The sequence below is a fragment of the Equus przewalskii genome, chromosome 1 (assembly GCF_037783145.1).
Source record: "Equus przewalskii isolate Varuska chromosome 1, EquPr2, whole genome shotgun sequence".
Classification (NCBI taxonomy): domain Eukaryota; kingdom Metazoa; phylum Chordata; class Mammalia; order Perissodactyla; family Equidae; genus Equus; species Equus przewalskii.
This window is the reverse complement of record NC_091831.1, coordinates 138,515,983-138,531,659: the sequence shown is the minus strand read 5'-3', so window position 1 is coordinate 138,531,659 and position 15,677 is coordinate 138,515,983. Positions and strand designations below refer to the sequence as shown.

The 15,677-nt window shown below is 36.9% G+C and overlaps 1 protein-coding gene across 5 annotated transcripts in view; it reads right to left on the bottom strand.

Moving 5' to 3' along the window:
• MYO5A (myosin VA) overlaps positions 1-15,677 on the bottom strand; it is a 187,240-nt gene that overhangs the window by 100,268 nt on the left and 71,295 nt on the right. For all 5 annotated transcript variants that reach the window (XM_070624215.1, XM_070624196.1, XM_070624199.1 and 2 more), the window contains exons 4-5: positions 14,452-14,596; positions 1,793-1,949 (exon numbers count right to left, since the gene is read on the bottom strand). In XM_070624215.1, the coding sequence (XP_070480316.1) occupies positions 1,793-1,949; positions 14,452-14,596 (302 nt within the window). The remainder of the gene's footprint in view (positions 1-1,792; positions 1,950-14,451; positions 14,597-15,677) is intronic.

The window sequence follows — 15,677 nt, the reverse complement described above, 5'->3', positions numbered from 1 at the left end:
GCATAACTGATGACTTTATCTTTTTTGGTTCATCCTAGCAAACAGGGTAAATTCCTTATAATTGCATATTAAAAAGTAGTATCTGTGGCCCTTCCAAATTTTTAATATCACTCCTACTAACACAACTCATATTTGTGTAGCAGAAAAATCAATGTAGCTTTTTTTTTTGAAAGATAACATAGCAAGGTCATAAAATATTTCATTCAACTTGACATATTCCAGAAGGTTCATTCCAGACTTACATTATTATATGGTCTAGGCCTAGAAAAGATGAGATTCCCTGATGCCATCACAATCAACACTTTGGGATATTCTAACATTAGGGACTAAGAATGGCCTAAACTATTGCCAAATACCAAGAATTCGTTGTCATGACCAAAAACAGTCAAAATAATGGTAGGAAGTAAAATCCAGTTGTTTTCTGATCCAAAACCAAAATTTGGCTCTACAGATTATATTTTCCCAGTACTAACACTAGTGGCACCCACCAATATATGTGCAACTTAAATTCTTTCAGAACTTTAATATTTGCTCAAAATCTTTACTACTCTCTTTTGGCACAAACATCTGTTTCCTCCTGTCCATGCTTTTTCAGAAAACTTTCCCAGTTCTCTTTCTATAGTGCACCCAGCCCAGGAGGCCTCTTAACTTCCCCAGCATATCTTGCTCTCTCGATCCCAAGAACAGAAGCCCTGCTGCTCTAGGGGAAGCCCTGCAGGCACTGTAGGGCTGTGGGGGTGACGGCATTCTGCTCTGAAGTGTCACACACAGCACTGCAAACCAGGCACAGTTACCTCTGGACCGATTATTGCAAAAATCACTTGTACCACAGGTGCACCAGGCCAGTTTTAAACTCCATCTGTGTTTGGGTGACAAATAAGGTTTGACAAAGGAAAAAAACAGGAATAAAAAAAAATGCTGATTTGAATTTTTAATAAGGTTTGTTTCTGCATGTCCAAACTAATTTCTCTCCATTTAATGAGACTTATTTTTCTCCATTTAAAGGGACTACTTACAAAAACTAAAATCATATTGATAGACACATAATTCTCTAGTTACAAATCCTAAAATACTCAAATTCTCACACAAATAGGTCTGCTTTCTTTGGCATAAGCATTTCTACCTTGTATATATATTTCACTTCTGAAAGGAAATCTTTTCATAGTTCTTTCTTTCTCAAGAATTTAGTTATTGAATTACTTTTTCTAACCTAAGGCTCTGTGATGTGCTTGACAGAAATAAGAAAAATGTTTACAAGATCATGATTTAAGTTTATAGTTCAAATCTGGAAAAAAGTAAAAACTTATACCTAAACAAGTTGGACTAAGTACAGAAAATGGACAAAGGAATAACAAAACTCATTCATGCCTGAGCATAGTGAAGGCCGTGTTTTGCAAAGAGCTCAAATAAGATCTCGGGATTGGAAGGAAACGAGTAACTGATAGATCTAGTACCAGGAGCAATAGCTATGAATCAATCAACTAGGAGGAAAGACACTTTAAAAAGTGAAGTATCACTGCCAGCTGTTTAGAGGCAACAATTCAATGGTGGATTAAAAATGCAGGATTACGGAATAAAGTAGATTCCTCCATAGCTAGACTTTACAAAAATGTCTACCTTACTAAATTTTTACTTTTCCTAGATCTCTTACTAACATGTGGAAAAGTATTTTCCTACTTTTAGTGGCTGGGAGATCCCAGACTTTCTGACATGTGCTGTATCAATCAGTTTTTTGAGCACTACTCTTAACAAGAGAAAATAGTTAACAAGGCCAAGGCTGCTGCTGTCTTACCTCCATGATTGGGTTGGAGGCCAAGACCTTTTCCTCAACATTGGCTTCACTGGCAGAACCACTTACAGTTGCAAAGTACCGCATGGCATACTTAGCTGAGACTGTTTTTCCTGCCCCAGATTCTCCACTTACAATGATGGACTGATTTCGTTCATCTCTGTAAAACAAAGAAGAGTAACTGACAGTGCTGCCCACTTCTCAATATGATTAACATTATTCCCTCTATGTTCTCCTCAGTGAGGCAGGGTGAGTTTCTGCTGGTTCATACATGCAACAATGTGGGAAGGAACATAAGAATGGCATTTCCTAATAAAAATAACTACTTAAACTAACAATCAACAGAGAGGGAGAAGAAGATATCAAGCATTAAATTAGAGAGCATCACATCTAAGGATGAATGTGTAACAGAAGGTCTCTGACTTTTTGTGTACATATCTCAACCATATTATTTTACTCCTAGAGAATTATTTTGGCATATTACAGAACTGTTGTCAACCACCTCAAAAGAGAAAGGAGCCACAGCAAAGGAATTTAGAAGAAAATCCTATTTAATTAAAATTACAAACTGTCTATGAGCTAAGAGTCCATAAAGTAGTGGCTCCTACAAACTCCATCTTGTACTAAAGTATCCTCAATACCAGAGGAGAAATGGTTCATTTGTCGGCTGATTTGTTCAAATATGTCAGAACTCCAAGACTATCTACTATTACATCTTTAATTCATTCACACAATGACTCAAAAACTCTAAGTGATGAGCTTGCTCACAAGACTATCATTTCTTTGAGGATGTGGACCTATGTCATCTTTATCTTTAACATCCAGCACTTAGTCCAGATTCTGACACATCACAAATGCTCAAGAAATGAGTATTGATTGTAAGTAAATAGAACTTCAGTGAGTAACCTAGCCTAAGAATAAATCTCTCTACTTTGGCTATAATTCCTACTAGGACAGAAACAGGAAACTTCCACTTCCTGATATGAAACCAGCAGTCAGCTTTAATTCATCAAAATAATTGAACAACTACATAAAGACAGTATCATTTGTGCCCTTAATTTACAAAGAGACGAGATGACTTGAAAGGTTTTTAGTGGAACTATACTATAAGGCCACAAGACGGAGAGGTTACTTCACTAAAGAATATAATCTTTTTATCTTTTAAAAGAGATTTACTTATCCAACAAATATTTATCAAATACCTACTACATGCCATACATTGTGCTAAATACTAGGGATATAAGCTAAATAAGCCATGATCTGTGTCCTCAATGCAAGACAGACTAGTAATTCAAGATTATAATACACATGATGAGGCAATGAGAGGAGGAAGAGGTGATCAGGGAAGGCTTCCTGGAGATGATACCTGAGCAAGGTCAAGAAAGATGAGTAGGGAAAAGCAAGCAAGAGATGAGAAAGTTAGGAAGGGAACATTCCAGAGAGAAAACATAAATGAAGGCTCAGATACATGAGAAGTTAGGAAAGAGCAAATAATTCAGTTTGGTTGGAACATGGAGTAATGACAGATAAGGTTGCAGAGGTTAGCAAGAACTGGATCATAAAGGTCTTACATGAGATGTTGAAGCATTTGAAGTTTACCTAAAGGTCATGGAGTACCACTGCAGGGTTTTAAACAGAAAATAACACAATCCAATTAGTAAAATCACTCTGGCAGCAACGTGGAGTATGGGTGGCAAGGGGTCCAGATGAAAAACTATCACAGTCTGAACAAAGGTTGTGGTGGTCGTGACTGAGAGAAGCAGATGGGTTTAAGAGACACCGAAGTGGTGAAATCAACAGTAGTTGGCAATAAATTTCCAAAGTAGAAATTTAGGACTTTTCTAAGGAAAGGGTTCTTTTTCTTTGAGAAATGAGGGTCACTCCCTTAGTTGACAGACTTTGAAAAATACAATGGGAGTACCCAATTCAGGCCTGATTAAGTCCATTCACATCACACTACCAGGGCCACAGAGCAGCCTGTTCCTGACACTCTGATTTCTACATTGTGGGGAAAATCAGGAGGACCTAGATGACACACGAAGGAATGTTTAATTCACACAGTACAAGCTTGCATATAATCCCCACTTTTTACTCACCATGTCATTTCTTTTTTATTTGAATTTCTAGACTAAACTGGATACTCCCATTGCCTCTGTTCATTCATGGCTGATTTCAAAATAAATCACTCTAATAAAACAGTTGTCATTGTGGTGCCAATGTCCTTTCTTTTAGTCATTTAAAATGTCCTCAGAATTTATCTCTTTTGATGCATTAGTCAAAGGGACAGTATCAGCAGTCTTTGGATTCCTTTCTACAATATGATTAGAAAAATGATCTCGTCCTAGTTCCTGCATGATCAGCTCTATCACTACACCCTGTGTGAGAGCTAACGTGACAAAATTCTCCTAGAACTCCTTCCAAAAGCAAACAAGATGAGGAGGCTTCCACTAATCTGATGAAAAGAAAATATTAATGAGAATTGCTATCCTAAACTACACTGCCTTTGAAAAGCTACTTCACTCTTAATGACAAAATGTTGTATCAAAAAATATAAAAATTCATACCAATAGCCCTGTCCTATAATATGAGGAAGAAGAAAAATATTAAAAGCAGTAAGATCAAGGATTGTTCAAATGAATCCCAGAGATTTGTACAAATATACACATATACACACTGATGACAAGTGCAAGCCAGAGACCTTTTCTTTTCCTGGATTTAGGATCCTGGATCCATATGACCAACAGTTTTTAAATGTTTTTAAGGGACTTTATTATTTCTTATATTTCACTGACTTTTTGCAGAGGGGCTTGCCGTTTTTCCCAAGCCAAGCAGGGCATTCCAATATATAAATAAGTACCATTCTTCAGTTACATAAACTTCTCTGAATCCAGATTCTAGTGCTAGATCTGTCACTTCTGGCTTCACGGCTTTGAGCAACTGCACGACCTCTCTGCGTCACAGTTTCCTCATCTTTAAGATTAAATAGCATCCAACGTCTCTCTCAAATTCTAAAGTGCTATAAGCTAAAAGTCCAACTCTGGAGTTGATTTTTCAGATGTTACATTGGCCAGAGCCTGCACTCTAGGCCAGGGTAAAACTCTTGGGACCAAATACTATTGGAACAGGACAGGCGTACAGATACTCAAACGGTCTTGAATGGCTATATTTGAAATGAGCAACATTTCTTCTCTGGAGGACCCCTGAATCTGAGAATGCTAAAATCAATAAAGGGCTACAAAGAAAAAAATGTAAATAATCCATTCACCTGCTTTTAAATTAAGAACAGAAAATAAAAATCTTTATAAAATAAGAAAGTCTTTAAAATGTTTTTCAGTTCTATGTGGCCATAGAAAGAAATGTCAAAAAGACAGGACAAGAGCAGAAACAGGTAGACGGAGGGGGCCAAGTAGAGACACAGAAGGGAGAAGGATAATACATAATAAAGACCTACAAAGGGAAAAATAAGAAGAGTATGACAGAGATGAGGAGAAAACAGACAAAAACATCAGGGATAAAAATGTTATGGTTTCAAGGCGAATATCAGAGTCTACCCTCTTCTACTCATTTGCGCTGTGGGCTTTAGATTGTTGCATACATGTAAATAACTTATTATTCTTTGAAATTTTGATTGGCTGATCAGCCATTATTCATAATCCTTTGAATGCTCTTGTCCTTACATCACAAGAACATTAGTTCTTCTTTTGGGATGTAGATATCACTTCAAGGGGCTGATAAAACCAAGTTAAGGAACAGATATTCTCCACTCTTTGTCAAAGACTGATCAATCTGGAGCATCCTAAGGAGGCATGGACCAAAGATTTATGATTCTGGCTTGGCCAGTCCTCTTAAGGGCCTCCACAGTGTCCTAAATAGCCTGGGTAGTGGCTGTCTCGAAACAGAGGTGAGCTCTTCTGACCTGTTTCAGTCAGTGGTCGTTCCAGAGGCTATAATGTGACCTAAAAACCCCCACCTTAAAATACTGCTTCCTTCATTCATTCAATGCGTAATGAGCAGCCACAATGTGCCAAGCACTTTATGAAGACAAAAGACTCTAGGGTTATAGCTATTGAGAGAGACTGATGAGTATACAGTTAAAATACAGTGGAGTAATTGCTAGAAAAGAGGTTTATCCAGGATGCGATGAAAGCATGGAGGAAGGGTATGGAATTAGTGGGAGATGAGAGGAGGGGATGTCAAGAAATGTTTTCTAAAGGAGGTGACGCCTGAATTGACTCTGACATATTAGTTAGGAGAAAACTAGGTTGCATGGGAAGAAGGCGATGGGAATTAAACTATGTAGAGGCACCTGAAACCCAAGGAAAAAATTATTCAAGGACAGAATACCCACTCCGGGTTGATGAAAACCAGAGGTGTGACCTCTTAGTCTATGTTCCTTCTGTGGCCCTCAGTATATCTACTTAGTATCTGTATCTATTTGGTCTGTGCAGCTTTTCTTCATTTCATGTCTATTATGTTTTCATTTTCTACCAGGTGTATTATTTTATAGATTGTCCTTAACTTTACCCTTTAAAAAAAGTAATCTCTCTAGTTTTTCATGGTCATATTGAATACTATTCATACCTCCCAAGGCCATCAACTTGTCCTCTGCAAACTTACTGAGCACACTTTCCATTCACATCCAGGTCATTAATGAGGAAACTAAGTAACACCAGCCTCAGACCTGACTCATGCGGAACACAATTTAGTATATCCACTCATGTTGATGTTGACTCTCTGATAACCACCCACTGGGTGTTGCCATATACTGTAGTTAAATTACAAGCATCTAGGCCTAATTTTTAGCTTATAAGTGAACGTGTTCTTATGAAACAAAATCTAGAGTTTTACTTTTTCGCAAAAAGTCAATCTAAATTGTGTCTCCCTTATTTGATCCCTAACTAAAAAGATAAAATATTGCTAGTGTTATATGCTATCTTTCAAAGCTCTGTTTTTACTGTGGTGACTTAAAGATGTGGCTCCTCTTGAGACTCTAATCCCTCTCTCGTTAGAGAAGTGCTAAGTTTTTCTACATTATTATCACTCGTGAAAATCAAGCTGTCTGCTCTGTCTCTCTAAGGTTTCTGCTTTTGATCTATCCCAAAAAGAAAAGATTTAAACTCTAAAGTTGATACCAGACAGTGAGTTCAAAATGACAATATTTAATATTATTTTTGAAGTGTAAATATTTACTATGAAAGAGTATGCTGGCACTCTTGTGAAAGCTGTGCTTTAGAGAGGCAGAGAGACTATTCAGGAAATGGAAATAAGCGTTCCTTAGAGATACAGGCTGAGGTCATTCAATTCCTGCTGAGAAGCCTGTCACATGGCTATCAGATCCTTTCAGGTCAATCTGACTTCTCTGTTCCATCACTACAGAGCCTATGAGATTAATATAAAAATGCCATAACAGAAATTGCCAATTATATTTGTTTATAACTTTTATAGACTCATACTTACTGTATTTTATTCCTACTACAACTTTAGGGGGTAGATAGTACTCAGTAAGTTCTAAATTCATAAAATAAAGAATTCTGAAGAGCAATCATCTACCAGGAGCTGAGGCGGTCTCAAAGTAAAACCTGAGTGGGATCATGAAGAAGAAACAGAAATCAGGCAGATAAAGGAGCATGGAGAAGGATATTCCAGGCTGAATAAAAGGTGCAGAAATAGAAATATGCAATGTTAATTGGAGGGAACAGACATGTTTGAACAGGACTGTGTAGCTGAAAGTAAGAAAATTAAATGACAAAGAAGAAAGGCTTTGGAGTCTCAGAGCTGGATTCAAATCTCAGTTCCCAGAGACTATTTATGGGCATGATCACCTGAACAAGTCACTCTCCTCAGCTTCCTCACCTGTAGAGGAGGGGTGATAATGTCTGCTCCCAGGGATGTAATGATTAGAGGCAACATGCCTGACACCATGCTTAGCCCATAGAAGGTATCTAAATATGGCAGCTATTATTTAATAGAAGTTAACCCACCTTTATTTACTATCATCAGGTAGCATGTGTGACTTCAAGTCTATGTGCATAAATAGGATACTTGGCAGCTGAGTCACAGTTGTAACAGGAGGGATTTTATAATCTATAACAGCCAGCAGTACTTGGTCGATGAACCTCAGGACACTGAAGCATTCAGAGACTGCCTAACCAAATGAAAGAAGGGGATACCTTAAGGAAAGGCCGAGCAAGAGAGTCAGGAGTGATCAAACCAGATGGGAGGCTAAGGCAGATGAAGAGAGAATGCAGAGAAGAGACTCCATAATGATGAAGACTGTGATGATAGTAACAGCTTATATTTGAATGCTACTTAGTATTTTTCAAAGTGCTTTTATGTTTTTCATCTAATATAACGTTTACCTCTGAAGTAAGCATGACAGATATTATCTTTTCCTCGTTGGGGGAAACACTAACACACAGAGGTTAGATGGCTTATCCAAGGTTAGTGCAGAGCTGGGTTGTTACACACACCACAGCTCCTGGTTTCCAGGGGAAAGTCTATACTGTGCTCCTTCTGCTTTGCTACACAGCTCCTTACCACAGTCTGCCCTCCACCAGAAAGAAGAAAATGCTTATGCATTAGTCTCCATGAAACAGAAAGGTAACAGCAGCATACTACAAAATACCATAAATGTAAAGCTAGAATATCCAGTGAAATCGCTCCATTTTATAACTGATAAAACTGAGACCCAGGGAGATCGGGAGATTTAAGCTTATACAGTTATTTATCGATGGAGCTGTGGCTAGTACAGATATCTTTTTTCATTATACCAAGGTTACACATATAACTATCTAATTTATTTCAAGAAGACCCATAAATGAAATTTAGTCAACAAAATTTATTTACTTTACCATTCACAATGGAGAGAAAATAATACCAAATTAAAGCAACCGATATTACCTAGTTTTAAGAAAACAAAAGGAGAAAACCCTGATGTTTTAAGGAAAATAATATTGTGACTTAGTTATAAGAGAGAAATCAGTTCTAGCATGAGAATAAACTGGCAAGAATGTGAAACAAGAATATAAGAAGAAAAACAGACACATCAGCCCAAAGTTTTTCTCCTCTTTAAGTCAACAAGACTATTAAAATTAACAGGCTGGTCTATGAGGCCATTGTTTTCTGGAAGGAGCATCTTGAGAAAGGAGTCATGAGTCAAGGATCCTGGTTATCACTGCTGTCACTGGACATAAATCACTTGTGTCAGCTTTGCTTTGAGGTCAGAAGTCTGAAATCCCATTTCAACCTTGAAGATCTACAGTGGAACTCCAACCCCTTCCTCCTCCCGCCCTCCCACCCTCCCACCCCCCAGACACAACCTGTTCTCCCTGCAATCTCCTCCCTCCCAGTAAACAGCAACACCAACCTTTTGGGTGCTCAGACCAAACACCTTGCTGCCATCCCTGACTCCTCTTTTTCTCTCATAGCCCCAAAGAAACAAGCCTTTGTCCATTCTCTTAAAAATATATCCAAAAAAAAAGAACATACAACTATGTACTGGTGCTTCGGGGAGAAAAAAAATATATATATATGTACATATATATATATGTATCCAGAATCCATCCACTTCTTACCATCTCTGTTAATACCCTCCTCAACTAGATTATCATTATCTCTTGCTTGGATCAACGCAAAAACCTCCTAACTAGTCTCTTGGATTTTACCCTTGTCTCACTACAGGCTGCTCTTTTTGGTTTTGTTTTCTAACTTTACTTTTGATATGATTTCAAACTTACAGAAAATTTAAAAAATAGTAAAAAGAACTACCATATATGCTTTACTCAGATTCACCAATTGTTTAGGTTTTGCCCATCTGTTTTATTAATCTCTCTGTTTCTCTTATTCTAACATTTTCTGAACCATTTGAGAGTAGGTTACAGACATGATGCTTCCTACATATTTTAGAGTATATTTCCTAAGAGCAATGACATGCTCTCACAGATCTACAGTGACCAAAATCAGGAAATACAACACTGATATAATAGTATAATTGTTTATATTATAATAGTAATATAAACAATATAATAGCATTGTTTAATCCACAGACTATATTCTCATTTTATCAATCATTTAGCAATGTCCCCTATATAGCGATCTTCCTTCCTCATCATTAGGGATTCAATTCAGAACATTCATTGTATTTAATTGGCATGTATCATTCATTTCCTTTAATCTGGAACTGTTCCTCAGCCTTTCTTTGACTTTTTTGACCTTGACAATTTTGAAGAGTATATACAGTTACTTTGTATTTTCAGTTTTTCCGATGTTTCCTCATGATTAAATTCAGGATATGTATTTTTGGCAGGAATCTGTGGTCAGTTTTTAACATAGCTGCCAGATCATGCCACTCCTCTGCTCAAAATCCACACTCAGAGAAAAAGTAAAATTTGCTACAATAGTCTACAAGGCCTCGTATGGACCTCACAATTGCTGATCTCTCTGCCTGGAATATTCTTCCCCCCAGATATCTGAATGGCTTGCTTTCCTCCTTTCCTTCATGTTATTATTCAAAAAACAGCTTTATTTTGGGCCAGCCCGGTGGTGCAGTGGTTAAGTTCACACATTTCGCTTCGGCAGCCTGGGGTTCACAGGTTGTGGCAGGCGTACCACATATAAAGTAGAGGAAGATGGGCATGAACATTAGCTCAGGGCCAGTCTTCCTCGGCAAAAAGAGGAGGATTGGTGGCAGGTGTTAGCTAAGGGCTAATCGTCCTCAAAAAACAAAACAAAAACAGCTTCACTTTTTATGGCATTAGGTAAGTTGATACCAAAGTCTATATGGAAAAAGAAAGATCCAAGCATAGCCAGGAAGATAATGAAAAAAGATGAACTATGAGGGGTTTTAATGATACCAATTAAAATATACTAAAAGATGTTAAAATTAAAGCAGTGCCATACTGGGACATAAATAGATAAAAGGAGCCGAAAATAATAGAGCCAAGAAATTGACCTGAGAACATTAGAAAATTTAGGATATAATAAAGATGGCATCTCAAATAACTGGGGCAAAGACGGGTTTTTTTCTTTCTTTTTTTTTTTTGAGCCCTGAGTTAACATCTGCTGCCAATTCTTCTCTTTTTGCTGAGGAAGATTGGCCCTGACTAATATCTGTGTCTATCTTCCTCTACTTTATATGTGGGATGCTTGCCACAGCATGGCTTATAAGTGTGGGTAGGTCTGCACCTGGGATCCAAATCGGCAAACCCTAGAATGTGGAATGTGTGAAGTTAACTGCTGCGCCACCGGCCAGCCCCAAAAGATGGGTTTCTTGATAAATGATGCTGGGATAACTGGGTAACCATTGGGAAAAAAGATAAATTTAGATCCATATCTCACATCATACAAAAGAATAAACTTCAATGGGATCAGGGATCTAAAGGTAAGTTATAAAACAATACAAGGACTAGAAGACAGCATTGATGAATTCCTCTTTTGCTTTGATGTAGGGAAAGGTTTCCTAACAATGACTCAAAATCCAGAGCAATAAAAGAAAAGACTGATAAATTTGCATGGAAAAAAACACCATAAACAAAGTCAAAAGAAAACTGAAAAATTCTGGGGAAATATTTGCAATATATACCACTTCCAAAGGGCTAATATCCCAAATATATTTTTTAAAACTCTTAAAATTGAGGATCAACAAACTAAAATCACAATAGAAAAATGCAAGAAGACATGAGTGGACCATTCACCCTACAATGAAACAAACAAATAAATAAAACGGCTCTTAAACTTATGAAAAGATGTTCAAACTCACTCATATTTAAAGAAATGCAAATGAAAACAACATTGAGATACCATTAGATTGGCAAGAACTAAAAAGAAAGACTATACGTTCTGTTGACAAGGCTTTGGGGAAACACGTACTCTTGAATATTTTTGGCAGGAATGCAAACCAGTACAACTCTTCTAGAGGGCATTGGCAATACCTAATAAAACTACATTTACGTCTACGTTTTGACCTAGCAATGCCACTTTTAGCAAATTATCTGAAGCTACATCTCTAAAAATATAAAAATACATACGCGGTTATTTATTACAGCATTGTTTTAATTGCAAAATGTTGAAAAAAATCTAAATGACCATACGTGGGGAAGTGGTTGAATAAACCAATAAAGTGGGTCGGGAAGAGAAGAAGTAACCTAAGTAACTTTGGACATCAGCACTTTAACTATATTCTGTAAGGCTAAAGACAAAATGAACTGGACACAAATATTGTTTCTGAGTGGTAAACTTGCTTTTCACAGGGTATGGGTTAGCATTTCCGAAATTACTTTATGAGTATTCCGGGATTGAGCAAACAAGTAAATATACTGTGGATGAGAGCCAGGTTTCTCAAGATGAAAGAAAGAAGTTAAAAGAAGGGAAAAGAGAGCAAGAATAAAAACTGTGGCATTGGGTTGGAATTGGAATATGAACTCATGGGCTTGAATATACATACAGATAGACACAGAAATAAATATGGATATGAATGTGTGTATGTGAGAAAAGATGTGCAAACTCTTTCATATTTAGAGAAAAGCAAATTAAAACAACACTGAGTTACCATTTCTCACCTGTCAGTTTGGTGAAAATTTAAAAGTATAACAACATATTCTGTTGGTGAGCCTGTGGGAAAACGTACATTTCCTAGCTCTGTGCATGGAGATGGCTTAGAGGCAATAACATCCCAGTAGTAATGAATACACCTAGCACCCAGATCTTGGTTTCTAAGTCTCATTCTCCAATAAAAAGAACCAGGGCTCCTTGAAGAAATGGCCGATTCCAGGGTTGGGGCAAGGATATTAGGAAATGAGCCATGTGGTGCTAGAAAGTAAAATTCTCAAAAAATGATGGAAGAATGTTGAAAGGACACTTGAAAGTGCTCCTAATGGCCAAATCTGAGACAGTTCGAACAACATAAATAATGATAGTAATGGAGAATAATCCATAGAATAAAATAAATATTCCTGAGTCTATGTTGATACAATAAAAAATGAATAAATAATAAATAAATGGGGAGAAAGGAACAGCTCTTCCTCAGAGTAGAATTCCTATTCATACACGTAGGGGAATGATGGGAATAGCAAATAACCCCTCAGTAAACACCACAGTAATAACTGTTGCAAGCAAGAATCATCAACAGATGTTAAATTAGTGAGTGAAAGTATGATGAGAAACAGGATATTTGCAGCATCCCAAAGTATTTTTCCACAGGATACTTATTAACTTCAGTTTAAAACAGTAACTTTATAGTAGAGAAATCTGGTAGATGCCACCTTAACCAAGTGATCAAAGTTAACATCCCCAGTAATCGGCACCTTGTATCTCTTTTGTATGATGCAGGGTACAACATCACTTCTGTGGTATTCCTACCCAAAACGCCTAACCTCAACCTAATCAGGAGAAAACCTGAAACAAATTTTCATGAGGGTAAGATTTTTTAATATCTGTTTTATCTAATTTTTCCACTGTTGTGTCCTCAGGGCCTGCAAGATAACTGGTGAGTATTATTCAAAAGTGTCAAAGAAAAGGAAAGAGTAATGGATGGCCTTAAATTGCAGGAGTCTAAGGAGACAGAACAAAGCGCAATGCGTGATTCTAGATTGAATCCTAGACCAGAAAAAGGACATGAGAGGGGAAAGGAGGAACTGTGAACAAGGTTTTCAGATTGGTTAATAGTATTATATCAATGTGAATTTCCTGGTTTCAAAAATTTACTATGGTTATATAACATGTTAACATTTGGGGAAGTTGGGTGTAGGGTACATGATAACTCTGTGTACTATTTTTCCAACCTTTTCTAAGTCTAAAATTACTATCTTTTAAGTTTAGGAGAAAAAAGAAGGCAGCTTTACAATGAGGCTTTCCCTGAGCCTAGTACATACACCCCCCAGCCCACCTAGCATTTCTTACCTCCTTTTCTAACTTTATTTTTCAGGATAGCACTTATTAATATGTGACAAGCTGTGTATCTTATTTATTTTTATTGTTTATCCTGCTTCACTCCATGAAGGTAAGAATTTTTGTCTGTTTTGTCTAATTTCATTTGTTTGCTGCTGTGTCCCCTGTGCCCAGAACAGTGCCTGGATGGTGCTCAATAAAGGGCTATTGAACAAGCGATGAACTGTACCTTCCAGATGACGTGAGGGGCCTCTAGGAGCACTGGCAATGTGAAACACCAGGATCCACCTCTGGTAAAGAGGGAACATCTTCACTTGATAAGAAAAAAATGGCAAGGAATGATCCTGCAACATCAATTCTCCACTCCCAAAATGTTAAGGTTCCATGGGTAATATCAAAGACGTTTTGCTGATGCTGTTCAGGCTCACTGATGTCCCTGCACATAATACTAACACTAAAATTCAATTGAATTTTAATTCTCCAAGATATAGAAAGGTTTCTTCTATCTCTTAGGCCTTTTAGTTCTGGTCTGCCACCCATTAGCTGAATGACACTGGGCCAGTCACTTAATACCACCAAACCTTGATTCACTCATCTGTGAAACACAACATCTGTCCTTGCACAGTCGCAATCATAATAAGATTCCAAAGGCATTCTGTTTAATTAATAATAACTTACAAGTTTCTATTCACTGCATTTTAAAATATCTGTGACTCAGCAAAGAAGAAATGATCACATCTAATAAGAGTCATGACATAATAAACAGAGCTTCCACCAACCTGGCCATTTGCTTGTAAGCTTCTTCAGCCACTGCAAAGATATGTGGATCCATATCACCCATGTTCTGACCACTGTATGCATTAATAATATCTTCTCCATAAATAGGCAGCTGTTCATAAGGATTTATAGCTACTAGGACTATACCTGGGGGAAGGGGTGAAAAAGCAAAAGAAGAAGTCAGTGATATCCTACTGGGCATATCAAACTTGGTATAAAGTGAGAGTCACAGTTAACACAAATTTCAATTTCAGTTAATATTGAACTAAAAAATTGTTAAGGATCAAAATACATCACAGTCTTTGCCTCATTCTACCTAGTCCTAACTAAAACACCATCTAAAAACTGGAATAGATTATTGAAAATAATGAAAATTGTGGCAATGTTAGAAGACTTTTAAATATTTTCATAATTTTAAACCAAAAATTCTACTTCTAGAAATTTATCCAAATGAAATAATCAAAGATTCAAGCAAAGAGTTTTTTAAATAAAGTTTATCATAATGTTTTTCAAAACAGTAAAAAGTGGAAACAGATAAAATATATAATAAAGGGAGAGTGGTTAAATACATTTTGTTATATTCACATGACAAACTATTGTGCCACCACCACAAATCACATTTTTAAAGAATATTAAATGTCACAGGAAAACATGAGACAAAACTATAGACTGATTCCAATTTTATATCTATACTTTCTCACATATACACATAGATAGCATATAAGTCAACATGAGACTGGTTATTTTTCAGCGGTGAATTACATGCAATTATTTTTCCTTTTTCATACTTTTTTTGTATTTCACTAAATTTTACAGTAGGTGGGGGCTGGCCCTGTGGCTGAGTGGTTAAAGTTCCATGTGCTTTGCTTTGGCATCCTGGGTTGGTGGGTTCAGATCCCGGGCATGGACCTACTCCACTCATCAGCCATGCTGTGGAGGCATTCCACATACAAAATAGAGGAAGATTGGCACAGATGTTAGCTCAGGACGAATCTTCATCACACTCACACAAAAAATTTACAGTAGGTGTATATTAAAGTAATAAAGTCATTCATTCAACAAATATTTATTCAGCTCCAATTATGTGTCAAGTCCTTTCTAAGTGCTAGGTTTACAAGAGTAAACAAAAAATGACAAATCTTTACCCTTGTGGACCTTATAGTCTAGTGGGAAATTCAGACAATTAACCAGTAAGAAAAAGTATATGTCACAGGTTAGACAGTAGTAA